This window comes from Rhea americana, unplaced genomic scaffold (assembly GCF_003343005.1).
Source record: "Rhea americana isolate MKP2758 unplaced genomic scaffold, rheAme1 scaffold_19, whole genome shotgun sequence".
NCBI classification, from domain to species: Eukaryota; Metazoa; Chordata; class Aves; order Rheiformes; family Rheidae; genus Rhea; species Rhea americana.
Window position 1 is genome coordinate 5545020 of NW_028186038.1, and position 25336 is coordinate 5570355.

The window sequence follows — 25336 nt, forward strand, 5'->3', positions numbered from 1 at the left end:
TTCAGATTGCAAAGTAAATCTGATTAAGTTTAATAAATTAACTTTTTGTCATCTGAATATTTGCATAATTATTGGTGGAGTTCTGAAATTGTTTTTTTTTTAATTGTAGTGTAAGAACCTGTTGAGTATCACCTTCCCCTGAGAGCTGACAGTGAGTATGGCAGAGCTGTAGCAGTACCTCTGAGATAAACCTTGTGCAAGTCTATCTTCTGCTACCACCCAGGTTCACTGTTTCAGGAACACTCTCATCTCTGCTTTTAAACTCACCGTATAATCGTATGTGAATACCAGCTAAATCGTAACAATATTACAGATAAATACACATCAGGAATGATACAGGGCCTTGATACTTAAAAACACTATATATATGATATTTGAAATATTTAAAACTTGCTTCACAAGAAAACCAATTTAACATGTTAGGTTTGTCCAATGAAAGACTGCATAATTTTGAATTTACTGTATAATATAACCTTTATTCTTTTTTCCTCTAAACTCTTGGAAACTTACATAACAATCGTGCTTTAATTATGACACCATTCATAGACATTTAAAATGCTTCTTAATTTATAAATATTTTACATTTGGTCCATAGAACAGGTTGAATTTTACTAAATAATACTGTACTCTTTTAAACAGGCTCTGTATATATTTTTGAATATGTATATATTACATATATATTTTTATATAGAGATAGATTTGCTTGGTGTTCAGATAATTCCTTATTGCAAAAAGCATATATGATCATACAATATTTTTTTTTTCAGGGCAAGTACTACAAAAAAGATACAGCTATTCACAGTTTACACACAGTAGTTCTACAACACTATTTTGTGCTATATGATACGTTTGTACAGCTTTTTGCTAAAGAGCAGGTCTGTCAAACATTTGTCATAATTGTTTACAATCAAACATTAAATACTGCATTTTTCTTAGAACAACATGGGACTTGATTACATTAAACAAAGAGAAAGCTGGAATTTTTTATCCTTAGTCTAATGAAATTCACAATTATAATGTGTATGTATCTTATATAATGTGTGTGTAGGATGTATGTTTTTCCTCTAAATCCCAAAGACTTACAGGACTTTTGCATTTCAGCTATAGCTGTTTAGGATGTAGCTTAGATTTCAGAATATTTTACAAATGATCTATGTATGAAACAGTTTAGAATCTACCAAACAATACTCAGAAATTTTATGATGTAATTTGAAATACATGTGTGTTATATATATATATTATTTCTACAATAATGTGCTTGACATTCTGAGAATACCTTATTGCAAGAACATATGTTTGTCACCTTCAGACAAAAACAACAAAAAACCCAACATTCACAGTTAACATGTTTTTCACGTAGTAGTTCTACATAAATTGTGCTATCTAACATTGTACGTTGCACAAAAATTTGCTGAAAAGCATGTTTCATTGCACAGTTCTGTCAAAGTCATTTACAATCAAACATCAAATACTGCATTTTCCATAATCCTTTGTGTCTGTCTTATAGCTGCCAAACAAGAAATACCATACATGGCTAACTATTGCATTTTCCACACAGGGAAAAACTTCTACTAGCTGAATGGGCTTTCCAGCTATGTGGCAAATACAGATAGAGCCGAGAGTGGAATTTTTTATTGAAATAGCTTTTCCTCATGCCTTCTTCATCACAAATACTAGGTAAATAAAAATAAAACTGTTTTCAAAGTGCTAAAGATCCATATTTTATGATTTTCTTATTACAAACTGTTAAAGTCCTTTAACAGATTATACAGAACAGTCATGAATTAAACCCTAAATTAGAATTACAAGGATAAGCCTTCAGTCGTTAAACCATTGTTTTGGTTTCTATTTTGGTGGCAATGTAATAACGCTATAACAATAATAGTACAGCTCAAGTACTCCCAGCTTGAACTGCAAATACTTTGTATTACTTTTTTCCTGGGAATCTTTAGGAGCTCTTAATAGTTGGATATTACTATTCATCTTGCTAAAAAGTTAGAATTCATATTTTTAACTCTAAAATCTGCATCTCATGTCATACCGATTCACAAACAAAAATATGTTCTTTTTATAAGAAATAGTATATTTTAGTTTAAAAGAAATTCATAATTTCATGTGAAAAGTATCCTGAAAGACTAGGTATAGATATTGTTTATAGCTATTCTATGCTGTATTGCTACGAAGAGCCGCATTAATTAACTTAATTTGCTCTAGGAAGATTTCTAAAGGCTACATCTGCCATGACTCCAAGATAACTGAAAGAAGTCTCTTCCCCCTAAATGGCATTTACTGGAACAAATTTTAAGGGCAGACCTTTTCCACTGGAAATCACCTGTTTACAAAATACTTCATTCTTGTGTACAAAACAATTTCAAATTTAATTTTACTCCTGCAAAATCAGAAATAACAGTCTTGGGATTCAGCAGTAAGAAATACTGATAAACTACTAAAAATCAGTAGCACAAAACTTCAAATTGTTGTGCTAAAAGGTAGATTAAAAAGGTCTTCAACATCAGTTTACAAATTCCAAGATACGCAACTATTATTGTGAAAGGATAAAAACATTAACAGTCTGTGGATTGCCAGAGAACACAAAACACTGTCAACATCTGAGCCCACACAATGGTTGGATCATACTCATGGCGATTCCTTGTAGTGGAGATGACCTTTTTTTCTTTTTCTTTTTTTCTTTTTTTTTTGCCACTAGAGGTAGGTAATTATATTCTCAGACATAAATTTGTGGTCATATTCAACCATATTTTTTGTTTTTCTGGAGTAGCATTGGTACTTTTACAATACAGAAGTTTAGATATACGCTTCTTTGTTTGCAGAATTGCTCTGTTGGGCCTGATCTGGCCCATTTTCAGGATGACTGATGTCTTCGCTTGGTTGGATCATTACTTGGATGCGCTGTTTAAAGCAAAACAAAAGAAGTGAAGCAGTCAGTAAGTGTTTCTAAGTTTTTTTTTTTTTTTGGTTGGTTGTTTGGTTTTTTTAACGGCAACCCCTAAGTGCTTCTCTCTAGTTGTTATGGCTACAATGAAGAATTTTGTCTATTCCAAGGGCCTAAATGCACAAGGCTTAGTCTGTAAATATTTTTGGACAGTTCTAGCTGTGTTCTGAACATGACATTTTGCTGAAAGAGCACAAAATGGTATATGCCAGGCATTAAGAACTGAGCATGGATAGGAGAAAAGTTTTGCCAGACTGCAGCATGAGGCAGGAGAGGAAAAGCTCTGCTAGGAGCCCGCGGGTCAAGCGTAGAGGCTATAGGTATGCAGTAGGCAGCCGGGAGCCCAAAGCTGGATCTCAGAAGTGACAGAGACCCTCCCCAGGAAGCAGAAGAGACTAGACAGACCTGGCAGCAGCTTCTAGGAGTTACTACCTCCAAGGATACAACAGGTAAGGCAGACTTGTGTTTTAAACCTTTTGTTTCTTTTGCCTTTCCTAATCCTTTTGACTTTTCCATTCCTGAAGCTTGTCTGTGCAGTTCATACTCTTATCAAGAAGGAGGGCCCAGTTTGGATTGCCAAAGCCCACAAGAGCTGTAAGCTCCTCCTAATGATCTTTTGTCGATCCTTTCAAAAAGGGAACCTTAATCACAGCAGGAGAGAACAGAGGAAATTTGCTGTGATCTTATACAACCCTGCTATACTTCAGAGCAACAGTTCTCTATTTGTACTTAAGTACTTGCATCAGAACAAGGGAGAGATATTCAAAGAGTATGAGCTAAGAGCAAACATATTTCAAAACAGAAAATTTTCCTAGACTTTTGTGAAGTATCGCTTAGTCTTTTAAAACTTGCTGAGGACAAGTGTTTGGATCCAGGTCTGAGCAATTCATGAGGCATTACCAGTCAATTCTGATTAAGATCATCTGTCTCTTTGCAAGGATGGCTGTTTCAGCTGATTTCAGAGTATTCCAGAAACTCTGACAAAATCATTTTGACAATCTTTGTTCCCACAATCATAGAGGACAGAGATGTGTGTTTCAACACTCATGCTGAGGAAGTGTCTCCTATGCACAGAATGGGATTATTGTCTGGAGAGGGAAAACTGAGGGATGTACCCAGATTAAAAAAAAATAAGCATGGCAGTGGTATGTGATAACTAAACAGTGATCTGATCAGTAACCTTAGTAACATTTCACACTACTTTAGCAGCATCTCCCTGAGGACCTTAATACGGATTCAAGCCATAGAAGACCCCCTGACATAGAAGGTATCATCTCCTTTTTAACAGATAAAATAAGGATGCACAGGGAGGCTAAAAAGAGAAAAAGGCCTCAAATATTCCTTGTCTTAATAAAAAAAACTGTTAAAAAAAATCATAGAAATTCTTAATTAGAGACTAAAGGGAGGTATACTATAATCACAAGGTATGTTCCCAAGATCTACATCTGCTTTCTCTCAGCTGCAATAGAGCAAAGTGGCCATTGTAATCTAGAACATTTCTGGCTGTAATGCAGAACTGGAGTGCGAATCTTGGTTTATCACACTGCAGAAAGATGATAGATAGGTCCACTGTGGGTAGATTCATGGAAACAAAGAGCTACACTGGTTTACTTGTGGGAGTCTGACTCTGATTCCTTAGGAGCTTACCTGCCTTGATATATGACAGTAGCCTTTCTGCCTTTGTAAAATTTACATATTTCATAAACTGCTACTTTGTTTTCTAGATATAAAAGACTGAAATGCAACCTGCCTGAAAATGTCAAAACCTGGAAATAAGGACCTCACAGACAGTACAAGACAGTGTCTTTTCTCTGTTTAATACATGCTTTTTATATTTTTCAGCTTGCTGCAAAATAACTGGGCTAAGCCAGTGTGGCCACAGTAAGTATATAACTGTAAAATTAATTCCCAGCAATTTTTTTGTCAGTGCACATAGGTCTTTCAAAATGGAATCATGCAGGCAGGAAAGAGAGTGACTTACCTGTTTTAAGGAGCCTTTCAGGGTAAGGAACATGTATGCCATATAGCCTGGTATCAGCACCATAGAAGACAAAGCCATGAACCAGCCAACCCCTTGGCCCCATTTGGGGAAAACATAACTTCCCATTGTGAGGGGAGTCATTTGGACTGCGCTGAAGATAAACACTCCCTGAAAAATAGTGGCAAAAAGGGGTTTGGATGAGATTTCCAGTGTTCTGCGTTCAGGAATTCTTTGGGGTTGACTTAGACCTCGGTCCCAAGACTGCTTCTACATCTGGGTAGAGAGAAAAGGGTTCCTTTGCTCCCTAATGCTAGACCCCTTGGTACTAGCTTGTAGAGGGGGCTACAGGCCAGTCTTGCAGGTGGAGGACTGCAGAAAACAGGCAAATGTCAGCCCACTGCACTGACCGATTCCCTACTAGCTTATTCTGTAATGTGGGAACGTGCAAATAGCTGGATTGTAAATTCTGTAGTTGTGAAATTGTTTAAAGTTTCATTAAGAAACGTAATGGAAACCAACAGATTTAATAATAGTTTCAGTACAGCTCTACGCACAGGTGAGCACAGACTCCTAGATGCTCAGTAGAAGTGTTCTTCAAAGCCTGTGCCTCTAATGACCTCTCTTGTATCACCACCTTGGAGTGTTTGGCCCAGAGGCTTTGGTACTGTTCAGATCCTCTGAGCACTCTCATAATGGGAAATGAGTGCGGTCAGAATACACCCTGCAGCTCAGTAAGTCGCTACAGATCTGCCTGTACAACAGAACTTGTCTTAGGAAATGTGAGAACCACTTTGAATCTTTCAATAACAAGAGATGAGCTCTTGTTAGAGATAATTTCCCAAACTGCTTGTTACCAAAGTTAGTATTTTTGCTGCATTTTCACATACATAACCTGCATCTCAGATTATCCATGTGTGCTGGTACTTGGAATCCACTGGTACTAGTAGAGTCCTCAGATAACCTGCACAAAATCAGAGGGAAGGGGGCTATTGGGAAAGATGGGGATTCTAGGGAATACTTCCCCAAGAATACTTGTATTCTGTAGCATTGAACTGCATCATTTGTGGGTTGCTTTTGTGTGGTTTTTCAAACAGATTACCTGAAAACATGGTATTTTTTCCTTCAGGTTCCCCAGGGAGACTTCTGTCCCAGCAAATGTCTAAAAACAGCTTGCATCAGAGAAGACCTGCTTAACTGAATCAGCAAAAAAAAGAAGCTCACTCTGATCCCAGGTTGAACCTTAGTGTGGAAGACTTTCCCAGAGAGGAGAATGTGTGGCTGTGTTTATTGTCATATCATTATCACCTTTGAATTGGCACTGGACAACAAATTCTGTTGAAGATTTTACAAGACAGAAGAAATTTGCTAAGTTTTACATCCAATATCTTCTTCCTCTTCCTATGATACTACTGAAGTAAGCAAAATATATATATATATATTTTTTTCTGAAGAATTATTTTCAGAAAAATAAAAGGCTTCTTCATTTGGGTAGAGATAAATCAAAGAACCCTCAGTAGAAAATGAATTCTGTGCCTCTCTTTAGTGCTGTTTGCTTGCTTTTCTATGATCTTTGGTGACTTATAAGGGAATAAGAGAGAAATATCAGTGGGTGAAAAGTATTGTTTCATGTGTAACATTGTCTACATAGTTACAATTTTTATATTGCATTTGGGTTTGCTACATTATGTATCTCAAGTTCAAATTTCTTTGCTTATTATTTCCAAAATACACTATATGGGCTTAAATGAATAAAGCTTAGAAATCACTGTAAAAGACTGAACTATAGTTCCCAATGCACAAAATCCTCACAAAGTTTGCTGGAAACTCCAACAGCAATATAGCATAAACTGGATAATATGTTCCATAGAATCCTGTGACAGCAGAATCTCAGTTTATAATTCTAATGTCATCAGAATAGTGCCTGTGAAGGAGTTTGTTTTACAAGAAGCAAGCATTTTTGTGCATGTGGAAATTTTAGACTTTAGAGAGATTGATAAATCCTCAATTTTGACCACCACTTGTATATTATAYGTCTCTCTCAGCTTTCTATCTCTACTATGAGCCCTTGGTTAGCTTCTATTTCCAGAGGATTAATACAAATCTTAAAATTGTGCAAGGCTTCTTTTCTTAGGGCACAGGCTTCCTCTATTGATACCATCTTTTGCCTCTTGCCTTCAGTGAAATTGCTCACATCTTTAAATAAGGAATGAGGTCAGAATTAGTGTGATCCTAATGGGATAGAAATTGCAACAGTGTTGTACATGGTCCACATCATTTATATTGTTCAAATTATATAAAAAAAGTTTGTTTCTTACTGCCACAATGATAGGAGTGAAGAAAGACCAGCAGAGTTTCCACCAGATGCAGGGTCTGTATCCCACCATCTCTTGGATGTTGTCATAAAATCTGTTAACACCTAAACATGGAAGTTAGAAACAGTATAGAAACTTATTAGATAACTGATTCAACTAAAGTTGAAGGGGTTTGAGAGACTGTCCTAGAAGAGCCTATACAGGCTCTGACATAACTTTTCACCTATATGAACAGGGGAGATATATACAGACTCAAGAGCACCAAGAATCATTTGCATTATTTTCATCCTTCTGCATCACAATTAATTCATTAGCTACCAGTAAAATACTCTCATGCCAAGATTGAGCAAGTCAGTGTATCTGAAGGTCAGATGCAATAAAATACCCTGGGTTAATTTCAACTTTAAGTCTTTTTAATCTTGTCTAATCTGGAGAGACTTAGAATGGTATTTAACAGAGCAAATTAAAAAAAAAAATCCATCCCTGCCTTAACTAACAGCATAATCTTCACTCTATACTGGTATATATGCACAATATGCCTACAGAACTGCGTCTGGAAGTAAAGAGTAGTTCTACTATTATTTACGAACCCTCCATCATCTTCCAAAAGATATGTCTATCATATTATTTATAACCTTGTATTTAATTTCAACGGACAAGCTCAATTTATCTAGTTCTGAGTTACTTTTATAATTCAAACCAAAGTTCTTTACCAAGTCTGAAAGTAGGTCCTTGGACTAGCTAACACAGAGCTTATGTTAAATGTGTAAGTACATGGCAAGAATATGATACATTTGGTCATCTTAATAACCATAGATTGTCAGCCCAGACTTCTAGACATTTTAAAGCAATTACGCAAGATACAGCTGGCAAGGAGCTGAGCTCCCACTACCAGACTCCAGAGTGACAAGAGTCATTTCTGGAAGCAAATCATAGCAACTTGGGTCTCTTGGACTTTGTAATGTTGAGAACAGCAGTACCTAAGTACATCTGAAGATCTAGGCTTCCCAAGAAGTGGGGAAGAGACATGCCACCTGTTTATTTTTCTTGGGACACTTAGCATCTAAGGATTCCCAGGCTAATGCATAAGGTACTTGAAAGTGGCTTGTGGATGGTACTCATGCCTCTTTCAAGTCCTCCAYGGAGTTCCAGGCACATAAAGCAAAGCTAATGTATGTACACATACAAAAGAACAAATTAGCAGATGAACTRTCCTTATGATGTGGTAAAATTGTGGGGAGAAAAAAAAAATCTTGCTTACCATAGCACCAGGATATGGAGATGCACTCAAAGAATACAAGGAACAAGAGACTCATTCCACTGGCAGAGTAGTAGTCAAAAAGCTTGAACACGTAGATTCCACCCTATAACGTATAAGAAGGAGATGTTAAAATAAATACTAAGTATTTCAATTTCAAGATAGATAGATTAAAATACAAGCTACTATTCCTTAACTAACAGTGGTAAAAAACTTAAAAACATATTCACATTAATTAATTAATGTTAACAAGTTGAGTCTTATAAGCTTGAGGTCAATATTGCAAAAATTTACATTACTTCTAGAATTTAACTAACTGGTTTGATTTTGTTTGTACTCCTTTTTGGCCAAGAGCTCACTCATTTCCCTGAACCTAACAGATCAGAGGGGGCAATGGGAAACAGCCCTAGCTATTGCTTCCTGCACTGTAACACAAGACATAGACACAGATACTTTCTTGTCACCTGCACCATGAGGTAGGCCTCACTGCACCCACCGATTACAGGCATTTACTCTTAAGCTATTGACTGCTGCCTGAAGTATTCAGATAATGTTGATGATAGATCCAGGGTGGCAGTGGTAGGGAAACACGCTTAAGCACTTAAGCGTTACTGTATTTCCAAACAAACATAAACAACACAGTTGCAGTGGCACTGAAAAAAAGCATGCGATGCTTCACTCTTAATGATTCCTCATTAGAGGCAAAAGGCTGGGGCGAGGAGGGGGGGAGGGAAGAGAGAGAGAGACAGGAGAGAGAGCCCCCCCCAAAACACCCCCTCCCCCCCAAACCTGCCCCACCACCCGTCAGCCATCGTATTGCGTTCTGTTACAGTACAAACCTGAGTTATATTCGACAGCCCGATCAGGTACGAAACGATGCAGACAACAGCAATGAAAATTTCTCTTCGATTGCGCAGTAACTTTGGAAATTCATCCACCAGGGCTGTTATGAATCCTTCCACAGTGCAGAACTGCAAAAAAAAGTTAAAATTAAAATACAGTGCGATGCACTGCAATTGCAGGATTACATTTAGGGGAAAGTTTTCATAGCATTCATCACTGGCCTAAAACTGCCCCATTAACTGATAAAGGAAAACTCACTTGACTTAGTGGAAACAGTTCTTCTGAATGCTTTGTTTCTGCCTAAAAATATCCATGAAAGAATATTTCCACCTAGAAAAACACTAAAAATTCAAACCAATGAACTAGTATGTGCTTTATTAAAATAAAGTGCTCTTTTTTTTATTTTTTCTGTGATGAACATTCTGCAAAAACTTATACCTAGCCTTTCTGTGGTTTACTCACATGCATGAAAGCCAACAGACGCGCGTGCGCACACACACACACACACACACAAAAAGAAAAGTCTTATGAGATTATTAATTGGTAGAGTAAATCCATGATTTTCTATAAGGTGTTTCCTATACAAGATTGATTCTCACGTATTATAAATCAAATACTTCTCATAAATCTTACCATTACATTGAATTTTTCAGAGCTACACTGAGGACATGTAGTTTTCCAGGTGAAAAGCACTGCAGCAGTGCAGATTTTTGTTTAATATGTGTGTATATATAAATAAATGTTTTCATTATAATGGCTGAAATAATGAAAATTTGAATGTATGTGAAGTTTTAATCATTTTCAGGATGGTAGTCAGAATTTAACCAATATTTGTAGTCGTTCTTATGAATTATAGAGCATGAAATGTTTCACTGATGAACTGAAAATGAAGAAAGCCTAACAGTCTGTAGTCATATCTTGTTTTTTAATAATATTAGACTACCTTTCTCAGCTGTTAGTTGCCTAGAGTCAGGTTCTTTCAAGAATATTTTTGACCCAATTAATTTTGCAGTAGTTTCCCCCTAGACTGAGCAATAGGTTTTATTGTCAAGCCTGAAGCTTACTGAAAAACAAAGAAATAGAAAACATGATTTTTCAATTTCTTTTCATGATGCATTTTTATATTTTGCTTCAAAGGCTGAAGTTAATTTGCATTTATAGAAAATCATGGATTTACTCTACCAAAAGACTAGTTCTGTACTAAACTAGTAACGCTGCGTATTCCTTTATGTGCTATCAAGATTATGCCAACAACCAACTTTGGGTTGTTGGTTTGGTAACTGAAGCTGACTACAAGTGGATTGACTCTTCTGTCTGTGACTGGGCACATTCAGATGGCCAAACATTTGGGCAGGGGCCAAACCCTGACATAGCCCTCAGAGTACCATGTCCTGGTGTGCAAAGCATACTTGTCTTCAGCGTTTACAATAGTTTGTTATCAGTATTCAATGGATTATTGATTAACGAATGCTTTTGTTGGACATAGTCCTTTTTACTATGTGAGGTCCTTTTACCTGAAAGCTTTTTTTTTTTTTTTTTTTTTTTTTTTTTTTTTAGGAACAAGGAAAGTAAAATTTTCCTTTTTTTAAATGATCATTATTTCACATCTGTACAGTTATTCTAGGGGATAACTTCTTATTTGGATTTGCAAAACCTCTAGTTTCCAGTTGTGTTTACCATCTATATAAATCTCAGCTGAGGCCTGAACCAAAAAAAGCCTTAGCCCGTACCCATGGGTAATACTTTCAGAACATGCTAATACGCAGAATGTCCTCAGTAATGAGCTTATTGCCTCTTGAATTTGTTCCTGGAAGTCTTGTGCTTAAAATGAAATGTGCACTGTATCCTTTTACTCCGAATCTTCTCCTCTGTAAGTTCTGAAGTTGTCTTAAAGAAATTTGTGTGGCATTTAAATCTTGTAAAGTACATCCCAGCATTTGCTGCATTGGTGGACATCTCAAAGGTATCTTAATTTTGTGATAGAATGGTTATGATTTCAGAGAAAGTTAATTTTTATGTACAGACTAGACTTGCTACATATTTTCTATATGCTTCCACCATTCACAAAAAAGGGAAAGTGCCTTAGTACCAGCTTCTGACTACCCTAGGCTCCTTCACCCTGTTAGTTTTTTCCTTATTACCTCCTGTTAATCATCTGATCATTCCAGAAACCGCTCTGCACCACCAACAGCTGACAGTGACAAATACACAGAAAGAGGCCAACTTCATACCGTACAGTTGCAGACAACTTTCATCATTATCATTGTTAATTTTTACACCAATTTTACCTGACTGTCAATTCCAAGCATAAGCAACATCGAGAAGAACAGTATGGCCCACAAAGGAGAAATTGGTAACTGCGTAACTGCTTCTGGATAAGCTAGGAATGCCAGTCCAGGACCTGGTAGGAGAAACAGGAGAGAAGACATCAATGGGATTGGGCGTTAGGATTATTTTGCTTGTAGTGGTCCACACATTTCAGGTTTATTTGAATGATTCTTAGCCATGGATGCACTTAGAGCTGACCAGTGATTTCAGCTGAGTCAGTGTGTTCACAGACCAAGAAAACAGCATGTATCTTGCTTTAAGAAAAGGAAAAAGACAATAAAACCAAAAACAAACAAATCCTCCCGAAACAGTTCATAAGCTGCTCTTGAGAGACCATGTTCATATAGCAGAGAGACTGCTGTCCTTGGCTGCAGGTACTGATCAGATTTCTTTCCCTCTGAAGTATGTACTTACTGATGGCAGTAACGCTTTTCTTCTGATTTACACCGAGTAGTTCAGAAGAGAATCAAAGACAGCTCAGAAACATGGAAGACACTTACCAGCATTTACAGTATTCCCATTTGCTATTTCATACCATGAATTCTTCTGCAGTACACATTTTAAAAAGCTATGTAGCTGTAAACAGGCAGACCTTTTCATTTGTATTCCTAACTGCTGATGGGAGGGTAAGCTGTTGGAAGGAGAATATAAATTCTTATTACAAAAGAGGGAGGTTTTTCTTGTCATGGAATAGCTGGAAACCAGCTAGTGTCAGGTGAAGAGTAAAAACCTGTAGCAGACCAAAATAATCATAGAAATAAAAGTAGTATGCCTCACCTAAGACAGATACCCTATTTTTTCAGTTTTCATTAAAAGTCTTTCTGTGGCAACTGGCATGAATGTAGCTTTCAAACCAGTGAAGCAAAGATTAGCATTACATACCTGAACTGTCAAAGTACATGCAATGCAGAATTTGAAAACAATTACGTACTAGCAATAACAGATACAACTTCAGTATCTTCCTAATGGCAGCAGTAAAAGAAAGATAAACTTAAGGGAAATGGTCCTTGATTTTTCTGTGTTTACACTCCACTGAAATGCAGACCACAGTTGTTAATGTTGTTCAAAAGAAAAAAAAGAATATCATGAAAGGAAAGACCATTCAACAAGACTCAGGCACTCTAGATAAGATGCCAGGAAGAAACAAATCTAAGATAAAAGCACAAATGAGCACAAACCACAGGTCTTAGCCTCATCTTGAAAAGGGAAGGACGAAACCCTATTGGACAGGCTGCTGTAGTTCGAATAGCTGAACAAGCTTTCACGAGCAATAGGATTTCTTTAGGCAGAGGAGGGATGTATAGTTAAATGCCACTGAAAAATCCCAGTGAAAACCCAGACCTGAACTGTAACGAATCTAGTAATCCCAGACCCTCACACCACATGCCTGTGTAGTTACTGCTGTGCTGACAAACTGCTTTGCACCTGCAGCTTCCTCGCTTTTGGATCATGCTGTATTGCATGCTGAAGACATGACTGATCTCACTTGTCTTCCAGGAAAGACAGTTAAGCGTATGTGTTCACTAAAAAAAAAGCAAGCAGTATTCATTTTTTTAAYGCAAGTAAGTAAGTTTGATTTTATACTAACTACCCATTTTTTCAAGTGTTTCAAGTGCCTCATAAATTGATTTGCAAGAAATACAGTAGTTCTAATATCTGGTCTAATGAAGAATATACAAATCATTGAGTCGCATCTGCTTACTGCATTATTTCTATAGTATAACTCAAGTTAGAGAAGGAAAAAAAATCCAAAAGCAGAAATCAAATCAGAGACGCTGAGAAAAGTTATTCAACTTACATAAAAGACCTCCAAATAGGAATTCCCAGGAAATGCCAGCTATTATCTCTTATCACTGTGTACGTAACTGGTAGATTTGTGTTGTCGTCGGTGAATGACACAGTGGTAAGTATTTCAGTAGAGAGTTGGACGCTCTCTAGTTCTATAAAAACTTTAGTAGTTAGCTGTGGATAAAGAGCTAAGTCATTACATCTAAGGAATGATATATAACTTTTTCAGAGTCCAGTGGCTGATCGTCATTAACGTGAAACTTTAAAGAGGAAAAAGGACGGGCACTGCCAGATGAGCGCAGAAGAAGCATTCTGCATTTTTGCACCAATATTGAGACCTTAATCTTAGAAAGCAGCACAGCTTTGATTCCAGTCCGTTCATCTCTAGCCATTCTCCAAACATTAGGAGACATAGCACGTAATTACGACAAATCAACATTACTTGTCTGCTGCATGCTTTTGGTCCCCTAGCCATTGAAAAAGTTGACTTAGTGTATTGTAGTAGTTTTAGTCTACTTTCCAAAGAAAATTAAGTTTATCCATTTTTCTGTCCTCTGCCTGTGCCCTTAGTAACAACTTCTGCATCTACTGAAAAATTGCAACCAAATTTGACAGACAGATGTACACTTTCCAAAGACAGTACATCTTAGAAGTTTCGTGAAAATTGTGGATGAATGGGAAAGAAACATCAAATTAATATCCCTCACCAACAGTAAGGTAGTCAGAAGCCAAGAATCACACAGTCCAACAGGTAGCCACCAGCTGAGCCGGATGGTCAGCACACATAAATGACCAGCATACCCAGAKCTGCAGAATTTCAGAAAAGCCGGTTTGGAATGTATTGGGGGTATAGAAAGAAGTTATTTGTGGAGGATGCTAGGTTATAAGAGGTGCAAATCCACAGGAAAGCAGTTTTATTTAAATTTTGTTGCTTATCTAATTGAAAAAGGTACTTTTATCTTTTCCCATAAACAAATTACTCTCATAACTATTAAAGAATTGTTATTTATTCTGATGCTAGCCTAAATTATTTTTAAAACACAAAACCTACTCTAAGGAGACAGCTACATTATAAATGTTGCTGATCTCTTCATTTGTTTTTCTCTCCTTGCAGATGGAAGAGACTATTAGATACCATTAAGAATTGGTTGGTGGGCCTGAGAGAGAAAAATCTAGCAGCAGATACTACTACTCTGTATGAAGCAGCTACAGCTTTTCAAAATCAGATGAAAATGATTAATCTGAGCTTGTTTCAGTAAGTTAAAGTGATTGTCCTGTGTTCCAAGCTTGATCACACAGAACTGAATACACAGAAAAACTCTACAGTTTTATACTGTCTAATATGGCAGTAGGATCGTAAGCACTCTTGCAAAAACACAGCTCAAAGAATGCCATTGCAATAGGCTTGCTAGACTCTGAGGAGAAAGGTAAGCCAGACTGTCGGCACACTTTGGGGTTTTCAAGTTGTATCAGTTTGCATCTTCCAGGTTTACCTTGTGACTTTCAAGTTTCTGAATCCGAGAATCCTCCAGGCACCCCTGGAAAGATACAAATCTGCTTTTTGCAGTTAAGTTATTTATTTTATCTTGTTAAGCATAGTAACAACAGCTTCCATTTTGTTATAACAGCTACGCATATTTAAGTGCTTTCATTTCTTTTTGACCTTCAGGAACCATAAAATTGCCAAGATAGCCTACTGAAATTTCAAATTATATGCGGAGATAAGTCCAAATGAAGAGTGAGTGTATGCATGTGAATGTGGTGGAGGAAACTCATGCTGTTTCATTCCATAAACTGGCCCAAATTTGCCTTAAAGAGCATTTAGGTTCACTTGAAATTCAAAATTACTTTAAACCAAAACCTGTGGGAATAATTAAGTGCAGGTGGGTCTTTCCAGTTCTAGTTTCTAGGACTCTCTGAACAGAAATGATGTGCATCAGAAAGGTTGCGATCAGGAAACCATTTGCAAACTTATATTTTACCTTCTGAGAATAAGAGCCTTGATACATGCTGGTTAAGGTTAACTCACAAAGCTGTAAAAAGAATTGCAAAACAGTATGTCTAATGATGCTAAAAGAAAGCATCATTTTCTGAATTTTCTAGGAGAAATAGAAGCCTTAATTAAAGGGTTAGATTGCCAAATACCCATTGGAATTAGTGTCCACAGGAGGTCATAAGCATCTTCAAAAAGGCTATTAAGTGCCTTAAAAGATATTTAGGAGCTTAATACATGGTATAGAAATATTGTTTTGTTTGCAGGTCTTTATATAGTTACATCTGTATCAAACACATACACCCAAGAAGCTTATTTCACACACCATTGACTTTCCAGAGCATTTTTTGACAGCTGCGTATGCCATCATAAATTTTTTGCTAATTTCTTTGCATGCGTGTTTTGTTGAAGATTATTCTTGGTGCTTAAATTCCCTTTAGCTAGAAAAGCAGAGATTATTTCATCAATGGGATGTTTGCTAGTAAGACATATTTTGTCCACCAGTGACTACCTACCAAACTTTATAGTTACCAGAACCCTCCCTGTGGCCAGAACTGCTAAATGAGTATCTGGTACAACAGCTGGGTTAGGGCAACCATCTGCTCTGCTACTTTAAGCCTTTTCATCTGGAATAAAATTCAGGAACTGCAAATGAAGTAAACAGAATCTTTACAAGGACAACTTATTGTCCCAGTTAAAATGATTTGCATAATGAAGAGTTCATAACCAAGATTGGGAATTGACTTAAGCTATAGTTCTGGACAGGTAAGAATTGCATTTGCCTCTAAGGGCTCAACCTCAAGAAACAGTAAAATGAATTTACTATCTAACAAAATTACAGAGTACATTTTCCTGAAACATAATGACTATTATTCCTACTTTCTGTTTGCTTCTAAGAACTTTAGTAGCAAAAGATTCATAACCTGATGTCAAAGCCAAGCACTGAGGCATCTGACTGTCCTGCCACCACTTGTAATTGCAGTCACTGTAAGCAGAATTCATTAACAGTCATTGTGTCAGCCTGCGATGAGTCCCTAGCTGACTACTCTCCACACCAAAGGTTTGTGAGCACTAGTCAGGCAGACAATCTACTCGGCATTAACTGATTTTGCTGGTGCTGCCTTGAGAGGTTAGAAACAACGCTCTCCCTGTCGCAGTCGCTGCCTCTGAAATGACTGGGAGCTGAAGGAATGATTTGAGGGGAGGTTTTTAATCAGTCACATGAAGCAGTTGGATGCAACATACAAACAAAAATTAATGCCACCAAACATCTTAGAGAAAGATATATTGTCTACCTGATGCTGCAACATCTGCAATAGGTCTCTTTGTGACATTTGCCATGAATCCAACAATGGAGAAGATGACAAAGCCAGCAAACATGCTTGTGCATGAATTTATGCAGCAGACTATGATGGAATCCCTGGAACAAAGGTAAGGTGCTTTAAGCAGTAGATAAAGTAATGTGACTGTACATCAGCATATTACTGTTACTCCTGTGGAAAGCTTTTCTGAGCAAATTTCATCACACTGAACAAGACACATCATCTCTCCCATTAGTATAAATGAGGTTATTCATATTCCTACCTAGTTAGAGCATTTAGTTTTTAAATTAAGAGACTATACTTTATTTCTTTGATAGAGCACCCCGAAAGACAGAATCCAGCTCCAGCTGAAAGAGGAAATTGCTATTCCAATATGTGCAGTCATCTGCTTACCTGTAAACATTATTATGGAAAGGGTTGTAACTTCCAAGGGCAATCAGTGAACCAAGACCCAGACCATACGAGAAGAAAATCTGTGTGGCAGCATCCAGCCAAACCTGATTGCAGAAAATACATACATTTGTTTAATCTGTGTCTGTACTTGAGGAAGAGGTCGTATTTCTGAAAGGTGGGCAATTAGCACTGAAACTTTTGTTTACAAGCATTAAATATTTACCTCAGAGTCTGAAAGCTTACTGAAGTTGGGAGTTACATAGAATAAAATGCCTTCCTTTGCTCCAGGCAGTGTCACACCACGGAAGAACAAGATGAGCAGCATAACATAGGGATAAGTAGCAGAGAAATATACCACCTAATGTGAAGAAACAAGGCATTGTGAATGTAGAAAGAAGAATGGTCCATGCATGTTATCTCTTCTGAAAACATTTACTTCCCCCAAAATACAGTAACAGCAACTGAAGCAGACTTAAAACTGAAGCATTTCTCAAGGGAAAGCTTCATTTAGCAGGGACAGCACCTAGTGCACAATTCCCTGAACACCATGTCAGGTCACAGTGCAGGTAAACCATTGCTGACCACCTTCCTGAAGGTAGCAGAGTGGATTAGGACCATTAGGCGAATGCCAGAGCAACAAAGTCAGCATCCACTTTGCCATCTTCTTTACAGATAGGGGAAATGAAGCAGTTATTTAGTTAGGTTTGAAATTCTGTATTTAAACCATTTCTATTCAAGTGAGATACAATGTTTATCCCAGGAATGAGCAGACATATTTTTAGGCAATTTAGTATAACTCTGGCAAAGCCAAGCACTTATGGAATGACTTTAAGTGAACACATCTTCCAAGGTTGGGGCCAGAGGAGGCAGCTTTCAAAAACACAGTGCTGCATCAATGCAAGTAAGACAGGAATGCAATTCTTCACGGTGCTTGTCCAGTAAGACTGTCTCTAGTGTCTCTTACCTCATGAATTTTCAGGATATTTGAGTAAAATGGACATTTTAAACATATTTGCAGTACTTTTCAATCTTACCTTTCCAGTCCAGCCTACCCCCTTCCAGATACAAAAATACACCAGAATCCAGGCAATTCCCAAAGTAATTGCTAGCGGCCATCGGATTTGCCCTGGTTTTTCCAATCCGTCAGTCATTTGGTGCATGTTGCGTCTAGAATCAGCAAACAGAATGGTGTATTTGACAGCTGCTAATTCAGAGGACAGTACATGAATTACAACAAGCTGAACCTTGCATAGGCACAGAAATGATATAGAGAATTTTTTTTTCTCAGCTTACTCCCAAAATTCAACCACGGCACTTGTCATGTTGGTAGTATTCGCTAAGGTATAATTGGAGAAGCAGCGGTCAGTGTTCCACGGGTTCTCACAGTGTTTCCAAGGAAGAGTCTGTTTAAGAAGGAAGAAAAAAAGACGACCCCTCAAACACACACTTTTTAACTGCGCATTACCTCAAGTATCTCCCCCTTTACTGGAAACGACAGTTGAATTGAGAACCAATACACTTCAAGTCCTGTCAGGCACTGATCGTCCTGGGGAGCATACCTGCCCTATAAGCTATTTAACTTTGTATCAGTTTTGTTAATCAGGTACGAAAATATTTCCCCCTTCCTCTAACATATCAGCCAAAATGTTTTGGAGCCTGCTGTGCCTCTCACAGTGTGAGAGGATACTGAGAGCTCTACCAGAAACAAGGACAGCAGAAAGGACCTCCAGGAGACCCACTGCCTCTCGCTGCACTAGAGGTCATGAAGTGTGACAGCGGGTCATCAGAGATTTCCATCTGCCCTTCAGATCAGGGGATGGTGAGAGAAACATAAACCTTCTGTTTTCTACACGCATTTTATACAAGTGTCCATTATGTTACAATATCTTTCCAACATTCTGAGGGGCAGAACTTGTTTGCACATGATATACATTGCAGTAAATCTCATTTAGATATGACATAAATTTTAGAGTTAATCTTGGAAAACCCTCAGCCAGAAAATGTGACAGAGTACTACTGCATGTTTTGAATACAAGAGGCTTCAGGGGAATGAGAAGCCAGCATTCATCTGACAGGGGCCAGGGCACCACTTCCAGACTACCACTCACCTTTCACACCAGTAACAAATTTGAGGATACTAAAGCAATGATTAAGTCACTCCTGGACAGTAGCTATGCAAGCTTGGTGATTTAAAGGGCTATTTTTTTAAAGCTGAAGACAGACAATCAAGGACAAAATACAGTCAAAAAGCAGAGGGGAAAAAAAATGGAACAACAGTGCATTAGCTATCGAGACTTATGTAAGAATGCTTCCTCAGATGGCCAAAACCCGCAAATGAGACAAGGTCCACTAAGTTAATGAATCTTCCCGGGGGACTGTGGGAGAGAAGAGGAATAAAAAAATGGCAGCTAAAAATAAATTAAAAAGTGAAGGTAACAATGAAGGGACATTCAGAGCTAAGCAAATCATCAGAGCTTCCATTCAACAGGGATTTCTTTAATACAACTCCCCACCATTGAACCAAAGCAGAACATTGATACCATTTCACAAAGACCATTCCTGTGATGACTATTGAAATCTGCTATACACTAGCATTTCTCTCAGAGGAATGACTGGCAGCCTATGGGCTTGAAGGCAAAGGGATACTACGTGTCTTGATAGCATTCCCAGGACTAGCAGTACTAGTGTAAGTAAGTGAAGCTGAAAGGGTAGTGATGAAAGATCTGTGGCCTCGAGAATTAAGAAAGATGAGAAAAATTAAACAAATAGATAATACAGAGAATCTTGTAGCTCCAAAACAGGCTTTTACTGTGCTTCTCCCCTGACATTCTTTGAATGGAATGTTTTTCTTCAGTTTTCTATCCCACATTAAGCGTTTTGTTTAAAAAAATAAACTTTACCTTTAATAAATAATTCGTCCTACTGGATTTGTATGCAGTTTATATTAATATCACATCTTTACACTGAGGTAAATTAATCAGCTATCACTTTGCGTTTCACTAAACAAAAAACTCCCCCCATTTTACCCACCACGCACTTACAGTGGTAAAAGAATTATACAGGTAATATATGGCCCACGAAATAATCACAATGTAGTAAATATTTAGCCAAAAGGAAAGGACTGCAGCAGCTAGTCCAACACCTGCAAAGAAACAAACAAAATAAGGTGACTTGTAGGAACGTTTGTACAAGCATCAGTTCAAGTGCTGCAGTTTGGCAGAGTAAATGCAACGTACAGTGCAGGCACCATTTACTAAAATCCACAGAAATCAGGTTCAAATTTTAGAAGTACCATCATAAAAAGATCACTAGTTTGAGTGATAGTTTGTTCATCTCTAAACTTACTCATAGTGCCCTGTTCTCAGTGTGCTGCAGTGAGCAGTCACAGCTTTTGCTGTCTGAGATTTTTCAGGACTTTTTTACTTCTAGGGAAGAGAGCTAAGCCAACTCATTCTCTGAAGCACCAGTCTCACAGAAACATCTGACRGATTCACACAAGTTCTGTAGGAGTTACAAGACCAGCCAGCCCTTTAGTACACTGCTAAAAGCATTTAATGCTGTATACAATGCTATGCACCTCAGCCTAAAGAAATGAGCCGGGGGTTCCCCAATGAGAGTGTCTTCTCTTCTATTGCATGTCGAGACTTCAGGGATATTTTAAAACATTCAGGCTGGTGACAATTGCCACCTGGCACTAAGCGAGGAGAGATACTCAGAATATTCAGCATAATGCGAAACAAAGACTATATGTTGAATTGGGCACCCTACAAACAGCAGTAACTCAAGCAAACTTACAATACTTAGCTATGTGAATCTTTTTTTTTAAATCTGTCTAGGTTTTCCCAATACAAAATTTCCTAGAACAAAATCTACTTTAAACAAACTTTTAGCTCACTCTGTGGAAACTGTTCATCCTACTGTGTGCGAAGCAATTTATAACTAATAATATGTTACTTGCTTCTCTGCTGGTCCAGAAGTCAGTTCAGGAACTTTTAAGTGTCAAAAGAGTTTAGGATTAGAGGATGAAAAGAATGGCTTGTGAGATTTGTGGGGCTGTGCAGAATCTGGACTAAAACTTTGAGGTTCCAGCAATGAGAAACCCGAATTAGGAAAGAACTTAAGTGTGGAGTGAGTTTGTCTTTCTTACATAATTCAGTATGAAATCACCATCTTTGGTAATGTTTGACCTTTGCATTTCGATATAGATCGATGGGAGATATATACCTTTTTGACCTGGAATAGAAAGACTATTTACCAAATTGCTGTGTACCAAAGCCACCAAGTTTCATACCTAATCAAACATTGCTAGACTTAAAATACTATTTTGAACAGTCTTCACACATTTCTAACAAAAACAAAAGTTCAAAAATAAGCCTGTTGAGCTTCTAATACCCGAGTAATACTCCAGCCTATTTCAAAATTGCCAGTTACGTCTCAGAAAGATGTTTCTGTAGAAAATTACGTTTTAAGTAAAAAAAATGAAGCTACAACACAATGTTGTCCTTGCACTGTCATTTTATGCAACTTCTACAACTTGGAAGGAAATGTGAAGTAATCTAATTTCATACTGTACCTTTGAACATTGGTGCAAGCTTCCACACTCCAAGGCCTCCGATAGATGTGTACTGGCCAAGGGAGCACTCCAAAAGAAATAGTGGCACTCCAGCAAAAATTAAAGTAAGAAAATAGGGAATCAAGAATGCACCTAAAAAGAAACAACAAAAAGCCCATTACAGTGAAAAAAACACTGCTGTTTCCAGTGCTTCCATTCTTATTATATCTGAAAATAAACAAAATTTTCTCCCCTAAAGTACAACCTCTCAAAAAAGAGAGAAGCACATTCCTGAACCAGTATCTTAAAGTAGGCAGAGAGAGGCAAAAGATATGTTTTCTCATCATTTAAGTAATTTAAGTAGAAAGCTAAAACACCAGCACCGTGTATTTTGTTGCCTCCATCTATCACAACAGCATGCAGACAGCATAAAGGCTTCAATCAGAACTGGCYGTTTCTAGCTCCCGCGCTCACTTAAAAAACAAAACAAAACACCCACCTGTATAAATGAGAAAGCTACTAAAAACAATTTCTGTTTTACTGGTAATTTTCATAGCGACTTCCAATATACAAATATATTGGAGATTGTAAGAATGAATCAGCAAGCATACCTCCACCATTCTTGCCACAAAGGTATGGAAATCGCCACACATTCCCTAAGCCAATGGCATAACCTACACAGGACATAAGAAAGTCAAATTTTCCCTTCCAGGTATCTCGGTCTGGAAGATCTGCCGTCTTCTTCTGCACTTTTACTACCAAGGTTTTAGGCTTGTCATTGGTGATTGACGCATCACTGACTTCCGTGGAGATCTGTCCATCTGCAACTTTTGTTCCGTTTGTTGCCATGTCTCTGGGTTTAGCTGGCGAGGCTCTGGCAGCCGGACGAGTGATTTCAGCACCAGTCCACGTGGACAGCAGCTTTGCGGCTCCCGGTTCCCCAGGTGGGAGTCGTGGTTTGGCAGGAAAAAATAAAACAAAACCGCCCTCTCCCAAACACCCCCAGTGCTGGGGTGGACCGTGAGCTAGTTGGAAGTCCTGTACCAGCTTCTGTAAATCTGTAAAACACAAGATTATAGAATTCAGAGATGCTCCAACAGTACTTCAGGCAACTTAAATGCTTCAGCTGCACAGAGACCTTATTGCCAAAAGTCTCATCATAAGGGTATCTTATCTAGGAGCCTGGCTCTGCCCTGGTGCATTTTTCTTATTGATTCAGTAGAAAGAGGAGCAGAACCAATACGGTGCAACAAAATGAATTACAAGGCACAGTTACCAATTGTTTTCCTATAGATCTCATATGACTCTACAGAAACTAAATAATGTAAAAATGCAGCATACATAGTACATGTTTACTTTATGATAGGCTCCATAACACATAGCAGAGAAGAAGGAATCATAATGAAAGCTAGTAATGAGGCTGTTCGTGGACTCGTAAATGAAGCAAGCTATGCTTAGYCCTCAGCCTTTGATAACAGGAATTTCTGGAGCGCTTCTGCAAACAAAAGTCTTTCCAGAGACATATCATCTCCGTGGGCAAGTATCTATTTCTGTTTCTTGAAACGATGCATCAGTAATGAGGTTTTTCTTTAATAGTTTAAGAACTTGGATAACAAAACTGTCCAATTTAATTGCTCTACCTTTAAAAAACTAAAGGGAAATTCTCATGATTATAAAGTTATCTTATTTACAACAACAACAAAAAAGTCACCATCATTAAAACCACCAAGAAATAGCACTTGCTACCAATAAGAGTGAGTTTAAGGAGTTATAAACAATGTACATTTATCTAATACACCTTCATCCAAAATACTCCTAACTCCTAAACCATCTTAAGCAACAGGAGTTAATCCCAGGTAATAATGATACCTTTCATACATAGTTATAATTAGTTGTTAGCACAAGACAAATGATTCACTAGTCTTACATTGCTTGTAATTTAAGGTTGTAAGGTTGCAAATGCAAGGTTGTAACAGGCTGTAATAATCATTCCTTAGTTTCTGTTTCCTACTGTGGACTCCATTCTTACACCTTTTCAACAGCAATTATTGGTACTAAATCAAAATTCTATACAAGTTCAACTCTAAATAAAGGAGAATGAAGAAAGCAAATACACGTTATGAAAAATAATCTGGAATATTTCCAGTCAACTCTGAAGTGTGTGCAACTCCTGTAAGACTTCTACCCCCCCTTCAACTGGAAAAAACAGTGAGTTAGTGTGTACTTTATGCCTATTCATAACCACTGTCTTGCTCAGTCTCTCTCATTACCGCCTTTTCCATTTGCCAAGCAGCAGCCCTCAAACAGGATTTTGTAACAAATGAAATATATTTCACTGTAAAGCCACACGAATGCTACTAACTAGTAAGGCATGGCAATGTTACCATCATTGGCCATGAGTTCACTCAAAGATCAACAATGATTTTATTTACAGACTTAAACAAAAGAAGATTGAATTCATCAGCCGCTCATTTGTAATTATAAGTTATGTCAAAAGAAACATAAAGAAAACATTTAAAGACTCTGCTATAAACAGGGCTTTACTCATTCAGATCACTATATGATTATATTGTTTTCTTATCCTCTACAAACTCAAGGCCATCTCCAACAGTAAAAAAAGACTTCAACAGGGCCCGGAAGAGGAATCCGCTTTAGGTTTCCCGACATGAGCATAGAAGCAAGGATGACACTCGACCTCTCTCTCTCTCTCTTCTACTTAAAAGGCTGGACTCAAAGCAGGGAACTTAAGAACACAGGGTTCTCAAAACGTCCGACCTTGATTTCTCCCAATCCTATACCGTGCTCACCTTGGTGCTTTTACTGGGGGCAGTGTCCTCCGACCTTTCATCGCCAGCTTTCTCCATCAATTAGATGAAAGTATTTACTTCAATTTTTGGGCTTGGGAAAATTCTCTTCTTGTGAGACATGGCTGGCACTGTGCCCCTATCACAGATAAAGGGTATCCAAATCTGAGAAGATGAAGGAGAAAAAGCTCCTACTTCAGCACTGACATCTTTGGAAAAGAAAATAGACACTAGTCCTCCCCTCCCCCCCATCCCCTTTGTATCAGTCGGTATTACCTGGCTGGTGAAGGCTTTTAGAAAAAACAGTATGTCAAAATGTGCCATGGCAAGTCAGAGCCTGGCTTCTTCRGGGCCTTAAAAGTAGGAGGGGATTCATCTGACCAAACGCGAACACCTACCTGGTGTCTTTACCCATGTTACTTGCTCCAGACTTCCCCTGTGATCAGTGAAGGCTAAAAGTCCTACAGACAGTGAGGTTCATCTGAGATTAGGCCTTGACTCATCTGATTTAAAGCACTTTTTCCCCACACTGATCACAGAGCCTGGGTGTAGAGCTCAAATGCACACATCTACATAGTAAGTATTTATAGTTAGGTTAGCCAAAACCCACCCTTAATAACCAAGTCTTAATCTCACAGCAAGAGCATACGGTGGGCGATGTTGAAGGCCTGAGCCTTCCTCAGGGAGCAGTCATTTCAACTGCTACGATAGCCCCTGAAAAAGCACAGTGAAATAGCGATCTTCAGGGTGTTACTGTAATTGACTCAAACTAGAACCAGAGCCTTCAACGCAGCTCTTAAGTCCATACT

General features: G+C 37.9%; 1 protein-coding gene across 1 annotated transcript; it reads right to left on the bottom strand.

Moving 5' to 3' along the window:
* Positions 1-702: 702 nt before the first annotated feature.
* SLC6A1 (solute carrier family 6 member 1) lies at positions 703-24676 on the bottom strand. Its single transcript, XM_085302455.1, has 15 exons — positions 24531-24676; positions 22335-22781; positions 21745-21876; positions 20213-20313; positions 18465-18574; positions 18206-18338; positions 17395-17529; positions 17172-17275; positions 16752-16876; positions 11636-11748; positions 9344-9475; positions 8508-8610; positions 7250-7350; positions 4935-5102; positions 703-2910 (listed from the first exon to the last, which is right to left on the bottom strand). Exons 2-15 carry the CDS (start codon positions 22570-22572, stop codon positions 2806-2808), a joined length of 1800 nt encoding a protein of 599 aa, XP_085158581.1. The 5' UTR covers positions 22573-22781; positions 24531-24676; the 3' UTR covers positions 703-2805.
* Positions 24677-25336: the final 660 nt, after the last annotated feature.